The following is a 12789-nucleotide window of genomic DNA, read 5'->3' as shown; positions in this document are numbered from 1 at the left end:
ACTTGACTGCTAACCAGAAGGCTGGCGGTTCAAACCCACCAGCCACTCCTTGGAAGGAAGACAGGGCAATCTACTTCTGTGGAGATATCACCTTGGAAACCCAAGGAGGGGTCGCTGTGAGTCGGGGCCGACTCGACCCCACATAACAACAACAACATACTATAAATAGGAGCTCCGGTGGTGTAGTGCTGAGGGCTTTGATATTAACACTCTGATGATTATCAATAAAGAAAATCTACTTCTAGGATTTTGGTACAGGTGTCCTTCTATTTGTCTTTTTTTTTTTTTTTTAAATGCCTTAAAATAAGTTACTTAAAATTGGAATATTTTATTTATTACATGCAATTTTCTTGGGAAAGAAATGTTTCTTATTAACTTTCACTTTCTTTATCTCATATTTCCCATGTAGTGAACCAAAAAATAGAGCTGTTTATTAGATAAAATTTTGGCTTTCTGTACATTCATGTAATCTTTTTAGGTTATGTTCTAATATTTAAATTAAACAAACAAACAAACAACTTACTGTCCTTGAGTCAACTACAACTCCTAACCACCCTATGGGACAGATTAGAACTGTCTCATTAGGTTTCCAACTCTACATATCTAAATCTTTAAGGAAGTAGACTGCTTCATCTTCATCTTTCTCCTGCTGAGTGACAAGTAGATCCAAATCACCAAAGTTTTGGTTAACAGTTGAATGTTTTAATCACTGCAACACCAGAGCTCCAGACAAAGTAAAGTATTATAATGAAATGTGCAAAGACCTGACATTAGAAAATCAAGAGAGAACAATATGCTTGGCATATATCGACCTGAAATAACTGGGGAAAAAGCACGATATTCGAGTTACGATATTGAAAGATTCCATGGACATAATATTGAATAATGAAGGAATCATTATATATATATATAGATATAGATATAGATATAGATATAGATATAGATAGATAGATAGATAGAGATATATAAAGAAAAAGGCTGAAGTTGTCAATAATTTAATTTTACTTGGTTCCACAGTGAATGCCCACGGAAGCAGCAATCAAGAAATCAAACAATGTATTGCATTGGGCAAGGAGCTCTTGAGGTGCAGTGGTTAAGGAATTTTGGTTGCTAACCAAAAGGTCAGAAGTTCAAGCCCACCAGCCACTTTATGGAAGAAAGACGAGGCAGTCTGCTTCTGTAAAGATTTACAGCTTTGGAAAGCCAGTGGGGGGCACTATGAGTCATAATCAACTTGATGGCAGTGAGTCTGGTTTTGGGCTTTGTATTGCATTGAGCAAAGCTGCTGCAAATGACTTTTTTCAAGTGTTACAAAAGAAAGATGTCACTTTGAGGACTAAGGCATGCCTGACCCAAGCCACTGCATTTTCTATCACCTCATATATATGAGAAACTAATCAATAAATAAGGAAGACAAAAAAGAATTGATGCATATGAATTATGGTGTTGGTGAAAAATATACAATGGACTACTAGAAGAATGAATAAATCTGTCTTAGAAGAAGTACAGCCAGAATGCTCCTTAGAAGTGAGGATGGTGAGACTTCATCTCCTGTAGCTTGGGCATGTTATTGGACATGATCAGTCCCTGGAGAAGGAAATCATGCTTGGTAAATTAGAGGGTCAGTGAAAAAGAGGAAGACCCTCAATGAGATGGACTGACCCAGTGGCTGCAACAATGGGCTCAACAATTGTGAGGACTGGGAACTGCTTTGTTCTGCTGTATGTAAGGTCACTATGAGTCAGAACTGACTCAATGGCACCTAACAACAACAAGAAAAACACCTCAGTGAAATTCCTAGGGGTTCAGAGGTGAGGAACATGTTAAAATATTCCTTCTAAAGTGAAGGGTAAGTTGTTATATCTGGCCCCTAAACTAAACAACTATAAATGAGGCACAATGCCTGGTGGGCCTTTGTGGAGTTTGGAGGCAACATATTTTTCATGGTGTGCTACTTCAACCTATTTATCAAGTGCCTCAAAAACCTGATAGTTTTGAGTGAGGTCCAGAACAACTGTGAGGATGGCACAGAACCATGTAGTTTCTAGTTCTGTTGTTGTACATGGGGTCACTATGAGTCATAATTGACTTCATGGCACCTACAAACAAAAACAACTAGAACAAGAGAAGGCTTCACAACACATTCAGATTGCCATGCAAATCACTCTGCCACTTGGGCCATATGATCCACAGTGAGTGCCCATGGAATGCCCATGAGAGCAGCAGTAAAGAAATCAAACAATGTATTGCATTGGGCAAGGAGCTCTTGTGGTGCAGTGGTTAAGGCATTTTGGCTGCTAACCAAAAGGTTGGACGTTCAAACCCACCAGCCACTTTGTGGAAGAAAGATGAGGCAGTCTGCTTCCATAAAGATTTACAGGTTTTACTTCAAGATCCTGGTTCTTGAAGTATCTTGGAAAATAGAGTTGCTGTTTGTAGTCTTTGGCAGGCCCCTATTGGTAAATCACAGTGCAGACCCTTAGGATTTTGGAACAAAGCTCTGCCATCCTCTGCAAATAACTACTCTCTTTTTGGGAAACAGCTTTTGTCTTGTTACTGGGCCTTAGTAGAGACTGAATACTTAATCATGGACCACCAAGTCACTCTGAGGCTTGAGCTGCCAAACATGAGCTGGGTGTTGTCTGACCCACAGAGTTATAAAACTGGACATGAACAACACTTCCATTATTAAATGGAAGTAGTATGTATGTGATTGGGCTTGAGCAGGACCTGAAGGCACAAATAACTTATATAAAAAAAGTAGCCCAAATGCCCATGGTCCCCACTCCTGTCACATTACCTTCTTTCTCCTAGTCTACACCTATGTTCTCATGGGGAGCTCCTTATGATCAGTTAACGGAGGAACAGAAAACTCGTGCTTGATTTACAGATAGTTCTACGTGATATGCAAGTATCACTCAGTAATGGACAGTGGCAACACTGCAGCCCTTTTCTGGGACCTCCATGAAAGACAGTGGTGAAGGGAAATCTTTCCAGTGGGCAGAACTTGGAGCAGTGCACTTGGTGGCTCATTTTGCTTGAAAGGAGAGATGGCCAGATGTAGAACTGAGTAATGATTCATGGGCTGTGGTCAGTGGTTTGGTTGGATAGTCGGGGACTTGGAAGGAACATGATTGGGAGATTGGCAACAAGAAGATATGGGGAAGGTATTTGTGTCTCATGTGAATGTTCACCAAAAGGTGACCTCAGCAGAGAAGGATTTTTAACAATCAAGTGGATAGAATGACACTTTATGTGGTTACTAGTCAGCCTCTTTCCTCAGCCACTCCTGTCATTGCCCAATGGGCTCATGAACAAAGTAACAGTGGTGGCATGGGTGGAGCTTATGCATAAGTTCAGCAACATAGCCTTCCACTCACCAATCCTGACATGGCTACAGCCACTACTGAGTGCCCAATCTGCCAGCAGCAGAGACCAACACTGAGTATCTGATAATCATTCCTTGAAGTGATCAGTCACTATGATGACATCTATGAGTTTTTGGTTAATGGAAGTAAAGAAGAGTATGTCTAGAATATACCAGATTCCTTAGGATATTTCTTAGTACTATCAAGCCTTGCAATGAAAGCCAATGGAAAACTAAAAACCAAAAACCAAACTCACTGCCATCAAGTAGGTTCCGACTCATAGCAACCCCTCCTTGAGTTTCCAAGGCAGTATCTCTATGGAAGTAGATTGCCCAATCTTCCTTCTGAGGAGTGGCTGGTGGGTTTCAATTACAGCCTTCTGGTTAGCAGTCAAATGCCTTAGGCACTACGCCACCATCAACTCAATTCCAAAATGACTACTATTGTCCCAGACCCTTCAGGAATGAAGGTTTGGGCCACCCCACTAGGCAAAGAGCCATGACCAGCTGAGGTGCTTGCTGAAGGCAAAGGGAATATGGTGTGAGAAGAAGGTCATTCCAAATACCAGCTGTGACTTCATGACCAGTTCCAGAAATGAGGACTGTAGTTGTTTTTGGTATTTCTTCCTTGTTTTGTTACGTGTGTGTGTATACACAGGTATGTGCCACTTAAAGTCCCTGATACATTCTGTGAAATAGGATGTTACATGCTTTGGACATTGTGTGAATATATTATACAGCTGTGTGAACACTATATTATATAGCTGTATGTAATATGGTGTTCCTACCTGTATATAAGCCCAAAGCAACAGGATGGGAAAGCAGGAGAAAGGGGATTAAAAGCCAGGAACCCAGACAGAGGAGCAGTCAGCCGCAGGGATCCAGGTGAGGAGAGAGAACCCAGGCATGCCCAAAGCAGCATGGCGTGAGAGTGGGAGACAGGGGATTAAAAGGCCCAGGAACCTGGATAGAGGAGCAGTCAGCCACCGGGACCCAGGTAAGGGTGGTACAAGAGGTTTCCAACAGGGAGACAAACTTGTCTGTTGGTCTATCCTACCATGGTGACGTGTTGATGTGAGTTTTGAGGCTGAGCCACTGGTGTTTCAAACCCAGTGGGATGCACATGGTGCACAGGTATCAGCCTAGCTTACAGACTGAGACAGACTAGGAAGAAGGAAGAGGCCATTCATTTCTCAAAGAATTGGCCAAGGAAAACCTTATGAATAGCAAAGAAACGTTATTTGATACATTACTGTGCAAATTTATGAATAGTCCGGTTAGGTTAGAAGGCTCTCAAAATAGGACTGGGAAAGTGAAAATAGGACTGCTGAAAGTGAGGATGACTTGAGGCACTTACTGATGAAGGTTGAAGAATACAGTCTGCAGTATGGATTATGTCTCAATATAAAGAAAACAAAAATCCTCACAACTGGACCAATGAGCAGCATCACAATAAATGGAGAGAAGATTGAGGTTGTCAAAGAATTCATGTTGCTCGGTTCTACAATTTATGCCAATGGAAGCAGCAGTTAGGACATTCATTAGACGACATGTAGCACTGGGAAGGTCAACCACAAAGGAACTGTTTCAAGTGCTGAGGAGCAAGGATGTCTCCTTGAGGACTAAGGTGCCCCTGACATAAGCCAGGATATTTCCAATCACCTAGTATGCATGTGAGAGCTGGACAATGAATAAGGAAGACTGAAAAAGAGTTGATGCTTTTGAGTTGTGGTGCTGGCGAAGAATGCTGAAAGTACCATGCACTGCTAAAAGAACTAACAGATCTGTCCTGGAGGAAGTTCACCGAAATGCTCCTTGGAAGCAAGAATGGCCAGACTTTGTCTCACCTATTTTGGTCATGTTGTCAGAAGGGACCATTCCTTGGAGAAGGATGTCATGCTTGGTAGGGTGGAGGGTCAATGAAAGAGGGGGAGGCCTTCAATGAGATGGATTGACATGGTGGCTGTGATGATGGGCTCAAGTATAGCAGGGATCATGGAGCTGGCGTGGGATCGGGCAGTGTTTCGTTATGCTGTGCATGGGGTCGCTATGAGTTGGAAATGACTCGATGGCACCTAACAACAGCAACACCACCACCTGTATATAATGGAGTGTTCCTATAATGGAGCTCTGGTGGTGTGGTGCCTAAAGCATTTGACTGCTAACCAGAAGGCTGGCGGTTCAAACCCACCAGCCAGTCCTCAGAAAGGAAGGTTGGGCAATCTACTTCCATAGCAATACCACCTCAGAAACCCAAGGAGGGGTCACTATGAGTTGGATCCGACTCCACAGCGTGAGTTTGGTTTTTGGTTTTGGTTCCTGTAATATTCAACTTACATAATGTCTGTGGTCATATGGCTTGTGTGGGGCCACGGGCCTGAGCCCAGGTGGCTGTGGCTCTCTGTGGCTATGCTCTCCATAATCATGCCCTTCTGCATAGGCACAGAACTGCTAGTTAGGAAAAGGGGGTGGAGAAGAGTTTTCTGGTGACCCAGTGGAGCTGGTACCTCTTCCTCCTTTAGCCATTCCAGTGACAGGGGCTGGAACCTGAGCTCAGAGCAGCCTATGAGCTAAAGGATCTTCCACCTTGAGACCCTCACTTTTACTCGACAGCAAGGTTAGGGGTCCATGGTGTGCACACCTTTAGGAGGCCTGGGGAAAGATGGCAGCCCTAGGGACAATCAGGAGTCTCCTCCTGATGCATCCCCAGTCAGTCTCTCATTTCTGGGACATTTGTTAGAGCCCACAACCACGACAAGATCCTGCTTCACCTTAGTGACCATCAACATGACACCCCCATCTCTCAGCCACAGGCAAAGGAGGAGCTGTCAGACTTGGATCCCCAAGACCTCCAGGAAGTTGAGATAAGGAGAAATACTTCTTGGCCTGATTCTGAGTCAGAGTCTGAGAAGGTGCCATTGTCTCCCCAGCCAAGTGTTTCTGAGGTAGGGGTGGGCCAGTATGCATTGTACTGAAGAGTCTGCTAAGGGCCCTTCTCCACAGACCCAAGTGTTGGGACAGCTTTGGGCCAGAGGCCAGTTTGGAATGGCCTGCAGGTCAGCAACCAGTGGCTGGACATTGCACACAGAAGATGGGTGCCTGGCACATGGCACTCTTGCTGCAGGGAGCCCCAGGGACCAGTGGTAGCCTGAGCAGGTTAAGCTGGGCAGTGGCTTTGGCTTGAGTGTGGGCTTTGGAGACAGGCAGGGCACTCAGTGGGGTGGGAGCTGTGTTGTTGTAAGACCTATGGCAAGATCTTCAAACACAACTTGCTGCTGCTTAAGTACCAGCTCCTCCACATGGGTGAGAAGCCCTATCTCTGCCGTAAGTGTGGCAAGCACCTCTGTGGCTGGTACAGCTTCATCCACCACCACCACATCCACAGTGGCAAGAAGCAGTACAAGTGCTGTCAGGCTGTCAGCCAGAGTTCCAACCTGGTGTGGCACCAGAGGCTACCCATAAGTGAGAAGCCATACACCTGCAATGAGTGTGGCAAGGCCTTCATCTGGAGCTTTGTGCTCATCAAACACCTGTGGATTTACACAGATGAGAAGCCCTATGAGTGCTACAGTGTAGCAAGGCCTTCTGTGGCTGCTGCCACTCCTTCCAGCACCTGGAACCACATGGGCAAGAAGCCCTTAACCTGAAGCATCTGTGGCAAAGCCTTTGGCCAGAGCTCACAGCTCATCCAACACCAGAAGATCCAGTAACAAGAGTGGGCAAGACAGTCATGTGGGCCGGCAAGGGACACTAGCCTACATTAAGGCTCTAGTGGGAAGGGCTTTCTCCTGCCCTCATTCCCACATGGTTGCCCAGCTCTGCATGCCCACTGTCTCCAAAAAATTCTTTTTGGTTGTTTGGGGACAAAAACCTATGGCATCATGGACACATATACAGTCTGGGGTTGTCCAAACAGACATTATGCAGTGCAAACCTATGTACACACACACACACACACATACATAAACTATCTGTGGTAGTTTTGTATCAGCTTGGCTGGGCCTGGTTTTGAGTGGCTGGGCAGCTGGATGTAGTTATTCCCCATGATGAGACTGGTAATCAACTCCATGGTAGAATCTACTGGAGCAGCTAAGTAGCTGCCTTAGGGATGTGGTCTGCTTCCAGTATAAGAAGTAGCTTTGAGAAAGGTCTCTGAGCTTCTTGGCATGCTTGGAACCTGCTGAGTCTTCATTCAGCAGTCTGTCATGCTGAGTGCAGACTATCTTGGGACTGTTTCTGGACTTGAATTAGTGGCTGCTGTGTTGTTTGATAATCTTGGGACTGTGCCATTGTACTTTGTCAATCTTGGGTTTGTCAGCCTCAGCAGCCAGCAGCTGCCTGAGTTTAAAGAAGCTGCTCCCACTCCTCTAGCTTCAGTGGGCCAGGAGCGAGAGGCAGAGTTGAACCCCAAGGTTGAGGGGCTTTCACCCAGCTCTTAGAGCTGGCTCTTTGAACTTGGATTTCTAGCCTCCTAAACTGTAAGATAATGAATGCTTGTTTGTTAAAGCCACCTACTTGTGGTATTTCCATAAGAGCAGCACTAGGTAACTAGAACACTATCTTTGTGTTCTTCCCTTCTTTATTCCATTATTTATTATAGATGTAAAGAGCGCTAGTACGTTTTCAGTTACATTCATGTTAGTTGTATCATGTTAGCCACAAGTATGACTATAATTGTCTATTTAGAGGTTATGTATGGTTTAAGGAGATGTGTACAGGTGACCAATTGACTACGGACTGTGATGGTTAAGGTTATGTATCAACATGGCCAGGCCATGAATTTCAATGGTTTTCAGACACTATGTAATCATCTTCCATTTTGTGAACTGATGTGAACAGCCAATCAATTGAAAGGGGAGTTTCTTTGGAGGTGAGGCCATACATATGGGTGTTCTGGCAAAGCTCACCCTCTTTTGATCTTGCATTTGACCTGTCATCTTCTGACCTCTGGTACTTGGAATATGACCCAGCAGCCTGCCACCTGACCTGCCAATTTTGGGTTATTTTAGCCCCTGGAACCACATGAATCAGGAGAAGTCTCCAGCCTGATGCCTGACCCACGGATTTGGGACTTGCTAGCCTCCAAACTCCATGAGCCATTTCCTTCAAATATTTGCCTATTTATCTACCTACCTCACTGGTTTTGCTCCTCTAGAGAACATAGTATAAGACAATCTCCCAGCTCCCTCACCCCTCCTGTTCCTGGGAGAACATCAAGGTGTTATCTCCACTGGATGTAAGAGTTCTTCAGTAAGAATAAGCTCTAGTTGTTCATAGTGGAAACTTGCTCAACAATGCCCCCTTTATCTGCTGCCTACCTTTCCTTTCTTCACTTTCCATACCCCTTTAGGTTCTTTTGTGTGCTATCTGCATATAAATCTTGTCTCAGGGTCTGTTTTAGGGGCACAATCCACACTAAGACACAGATATAAAGCTGTGTGCTAGAAACTGTGGAAACAAAAAGAAGACATGGTTAATGTGCTTAAAATACAATGTCTTTTGGGAAAGAATCTGTATCTCCATGAAGAATGTAAGATTGGAAAGAGAGAATCAGATTAAAAAGAATGCTGGACTCAGGATTTGGCATGTAGTCTGTGGACACATGACCTGTAGGAAGTTTTGTGAGCAATGAAGTGCTTTAGAAAAATTTATCAGTGGTGATGACATTTGAATGCTTAATATTCATCAGCATAGTTTAGTGGACAGTCAAGAGGCCTTGGTGGGTTTGGAGAACATTACAATGGTCTAGCCATGACTTGCCAAGAAAATTGCCAGGACTTGGTATAGGGCTAGCCACAAGGGGAGGGGTGGGCAGAGGTGGAAAAGGGTGAAAACCAGAGTGATATTTCCTGTTCGGATGATTGGGAGAATGATGGAACTGCTGTAGAGCTGGGGGATGACTGGAGCAGAGGTGGTTTGGGGTGAAAAAGGAATTGCTCTGTTATCTGTTGCTCTGTTGAGTCCTAAGAGGGTAGGTGTTTCCCAAGAAACTCCAAAGACACCAAAAACCATGTTACAAAGACAAAGATTTCAATAAAACAAAGGGGATAAGAATAGTGATACTCACACTATAGTAAGCATCAGAATCATACAGGGAATCGGATAAAAATTCAGTCCATGGGATTCCCACTCAGTAGGGCTTGGGGGACTGGGAATCTGACTTATCATTTCCTCTAGTGCGTTTTGCGCAGTCCATTGATAGATGCACATTTTATAAACATCAGTTTTGGAGCTAGTGACCTTCAGCGTTGTAATAACAAAATTGTTTTTCCTGCCGCAATTGCATGTTATAAAAAGCAAGACACTTTTTACACCTGCATGTGTATTTTATCACCATTAGCCAAAAATAATAAATTGGTTGATTAAAATGAACAACAAACCTAAATAGCCCTGAGAACCAGGGAAAAATTAAAACGTTGGAAGGAAACAAAAGGGAAATAGGGTGATTTAAAAGCACATCATCAAAATGAGTTTCAACATGGCTCATAATGGCGGACAGACAATAAACAAAAAGACATGACACCAACGAAACAGGCTGCTGCTTAACACCAATGGTTCATATAAATGAAACATATGTAAGATTTGTCATAGGCTGCTATTACATATTTTCCTTTACAAATTGGTAACAGAGCAAGGACTTCTTGAACATCTCATGCAAATGTATGCAAATGAGCACCCAGATGTATGTAAAAAAAGAAAAGCAAACATGTCCTTTCTCTTTTTCTACCTTATTTTTAAATCAGCTCTGGAACAAGGTCTCTAGTAACAAGATTATATACTGTATGATTCAGTATACACCTACCCTTCACTTATTGACTGTCTCATTATCTGACATTTCGTATTTACAACAATAGTGAAAAATCTATCTGATTATTTTGTGAATTAATGAGAAGCCAAGGCAAGAGGGGGAGGAGGAAGAGGAGGAGGAGGAGAAAGTTTATGAGATGAACAAGGTCTTGTGATTGTATTACTCACGTAGGGCAGTGGGGAGAAGTCAGGCTCAGTAGGTGGTGCACATGAGTGGGCTGCCAGCCCACAAGGAGGCAGCAGGAGTGGGAGCCACCGGAGTCTGGTCAGAGGCTAGAAAGTCTCTTCTCTCAAAGAGGCCTCTCTGCCATCTCCACAATCTCCACTGGGCCCAGGGCTTTACCTGCACGCAGGCCCAGGAGCCGCCTGTCACCAAGACCCATCTCCTCAGCTGGCAAAGCGGGAAGGTGAAGAGGCAAGCCATGGGGTACACGTGGAGACCTTCAGTGCCAGGTCATGGTGGGCCTCTGGTGCTCCAGAGGTGTCAGTTAAACCCCTGACCACCCCCCTTCACTGGGTTCTGCAGTGGGGAAGGTGTGATGGGGAAGGGGGCCACTGTGCCACACACATCCCTAGATGCACTTGGGGATTCCCAATGGGCAGTCAAAAATGAGGGCAACAATGACAACAGAGACGGGGCATGGCCTCTCACATAATGCTGATTTTCACATAACGACCTGGTCTTTGTAACCTAACCATGTTAAAAAGTAAGGAATGAGTGCTCATGAAGTTAAAGAATAAGCAAAACTAAACTAGGGTGGTAGAATTCAGATCAGTGGTTGCCTGAGGTAGGAAGACTGACTGGCAAGGAGCCCGAGAAAATCTTCTAGGGGAGGAAATGTTCTATATCTTGATCTGGGGGGTGGTTACCAGAATAACTTGGTGTATATTGTCTTAAATGGAAGCTGGCTTAACTCTCAGGTAGTAGCCACCTGAACTTTATGTTTTAGCTTTTGTGTCACTGTCACACGGCATGCCTTTACCTGAAGCCAGTGAGTATCTAGGGGCATAGTGCTGGGGGCTCAGGAGCCTTACCCTTGCCCACATTTGGGGAATGTGGGCCACAAGTGGAGAAGTATGTTCTCCTCTTGCCCCTTTACAGATCAATGACTATTCAAATCTGGGGTAATGCCAACCTGTCTGATCTTAAGTGAGAAAAGGAGCAGCCTGGCCTGGCCCCCCTCTGTTACTCTTGCCCAACCTCCTCACCTGTCAATGGCGATGGCCAGCAGGGCATTGGTGGAGACGTAGAGTGAGACAGTGCGCAGGTAGTTGACCGAGGCACAGAGCACGTGGCCATGCTCCCAGGAGAGCTGGCGCACCACATAGTAGTCCATCTCAAAGGGGCAGCAGACGATGGCCACCAGGAAGTCGGAGATGGCCAGGTTAGCAATGAGCAGGTTAGTGAGGTTGCGTAGCTTCTTATAGCGGGCAAGGGCGGCAATAAAGACAAAGTTGCCAACACCACAGACCAGCATGATGCCTGCCAGTGCCATGCCAATGACAATCTTGGCTGCGAAGAAAGTCCTGGTCTTGGTCATGTCTTCATCCTCATCCAGAGGGAGGTCATAATCACCATAACTGAAGTTGAAGGGAAGGGAGGAGGCATGGTCTTGGGGTGAATTGAAGTTGGGTGCAAAACTAGTGTTTCCATTCTGGGCTGCCATGGTGATGGCCATATATAGTGGTGCTAGGGAGTTGTGGGGGCGTCTAAGTGCTTCAAGCTGGGTGTCCAGACCCTCTGTACTCACGGGATCAGTAAGCCCAGCACATTTGCCCACATCCTTGGGGAGAGACAACATGCCATCTTGGATCCTGGAAGGAAACACAATCAGTGGGCAGCCTGCAGGAGAACAGCTAGTAGCATTCCCCTAGAATCCCCCAGGTGCAGGTCAACCAGAGCCATTGTCTACTGGCAGACAGATCTAGTCAGGGTGCTGGGAAGAGGGATAAGAGATTTGGCAGTTGAGAAATCCCCCACTGGGCATAGGATGGACTGGACTCTCCAGAAACATCCAAGAATGGATATCTTTTGCTCTTTTCCCAAGGGGCAGGGCTGGTTTGGCTGTCCAGGATCCCCTCTCCTACAACATTACTTCCACAGGGCTTCTGCAGCTGGCCCATCTGGCTACAGAGGCCAAAGTTGCATCAGGCCAGGGATAATGAAGTAGGAGGGCTAGGACATAGGAGGGTCTTTCCTCCAAAGCGAGGCACTGCTCCCTCTGTCCTGGCCAAACCACTGATTTGGAAATCACCAAATCCATTTTCATATGGGCAGGCTGAGTCATCTTGAGGTGGTGATTTATACTTCCTGAGTCCTAATCTTCCTATAAAACAAATTCCTGCTGCCCAGCCTGGGCCTGGCACAGAGTGGAGGCTGGAAAAGAATTTGTTGATTGAATGAATGAACTGGATCAGGATGCTGCTGTGTGTCTGTGTGTGTGTGTGGGGGGGGGGAGGGGATGAGAGGGAATTCTCTGCCTGCTTCCTTGTTCTTTGGGAACCAACTTCAGAAAGAAATACTTTGTCTACCTTTTCTCTCCCCCACCTAACTCCAACTAGATAGGATCTGTATCCTCTCTCCCCTCACCAGGCCCCTTACTGACCACCTAGAA

At 45.3% G+C, this 12789-nt stretch overlaps 1 protein-coding gene across 1 annotated transcript in view; it reads right to left on the bottom strand.

Moving 5' to 3' along the window:
- The window catches only part of PROKR2 (prokineticin receptor 2), a 24301-nt gene extending 12460 nt beyond the window's left edge, over positions 1-11841 (bottom strand). Inside the window, exon 1 of the mRNA XM_007952477.2 lies at positions 11384-11841. Within this exon, the coding sequence (XP_007950668.2) occupies positions 11384-11841 (458 nt within the window). The remainder of the gene's footprint in view (positions 1-11383) is intronic.
- Positions 11842-12789: the final 948 nt, after the last annotated feature.

The sequence above is a fragment of the Orycteropus afer genome, unplaced genomic scaffold, assembly GCF_000298275.1.
Source record: "Orycteropus afer afer isolate SDZICR_OR568_19922 unplaced genomic scaffold, OryAfe1.0 scaffold00340, whole genome shotgun sequence".
NCBI classification, from domain to species: Eukaryota; Metazoa; Chordata; class Mammalia; order Tubulidentata; family Orycteropodidae; genus Orycteropus; species Orycteropus afer.
This window is presented reverse-complemented; position numbering and strand designations above follow the sequence as displayed.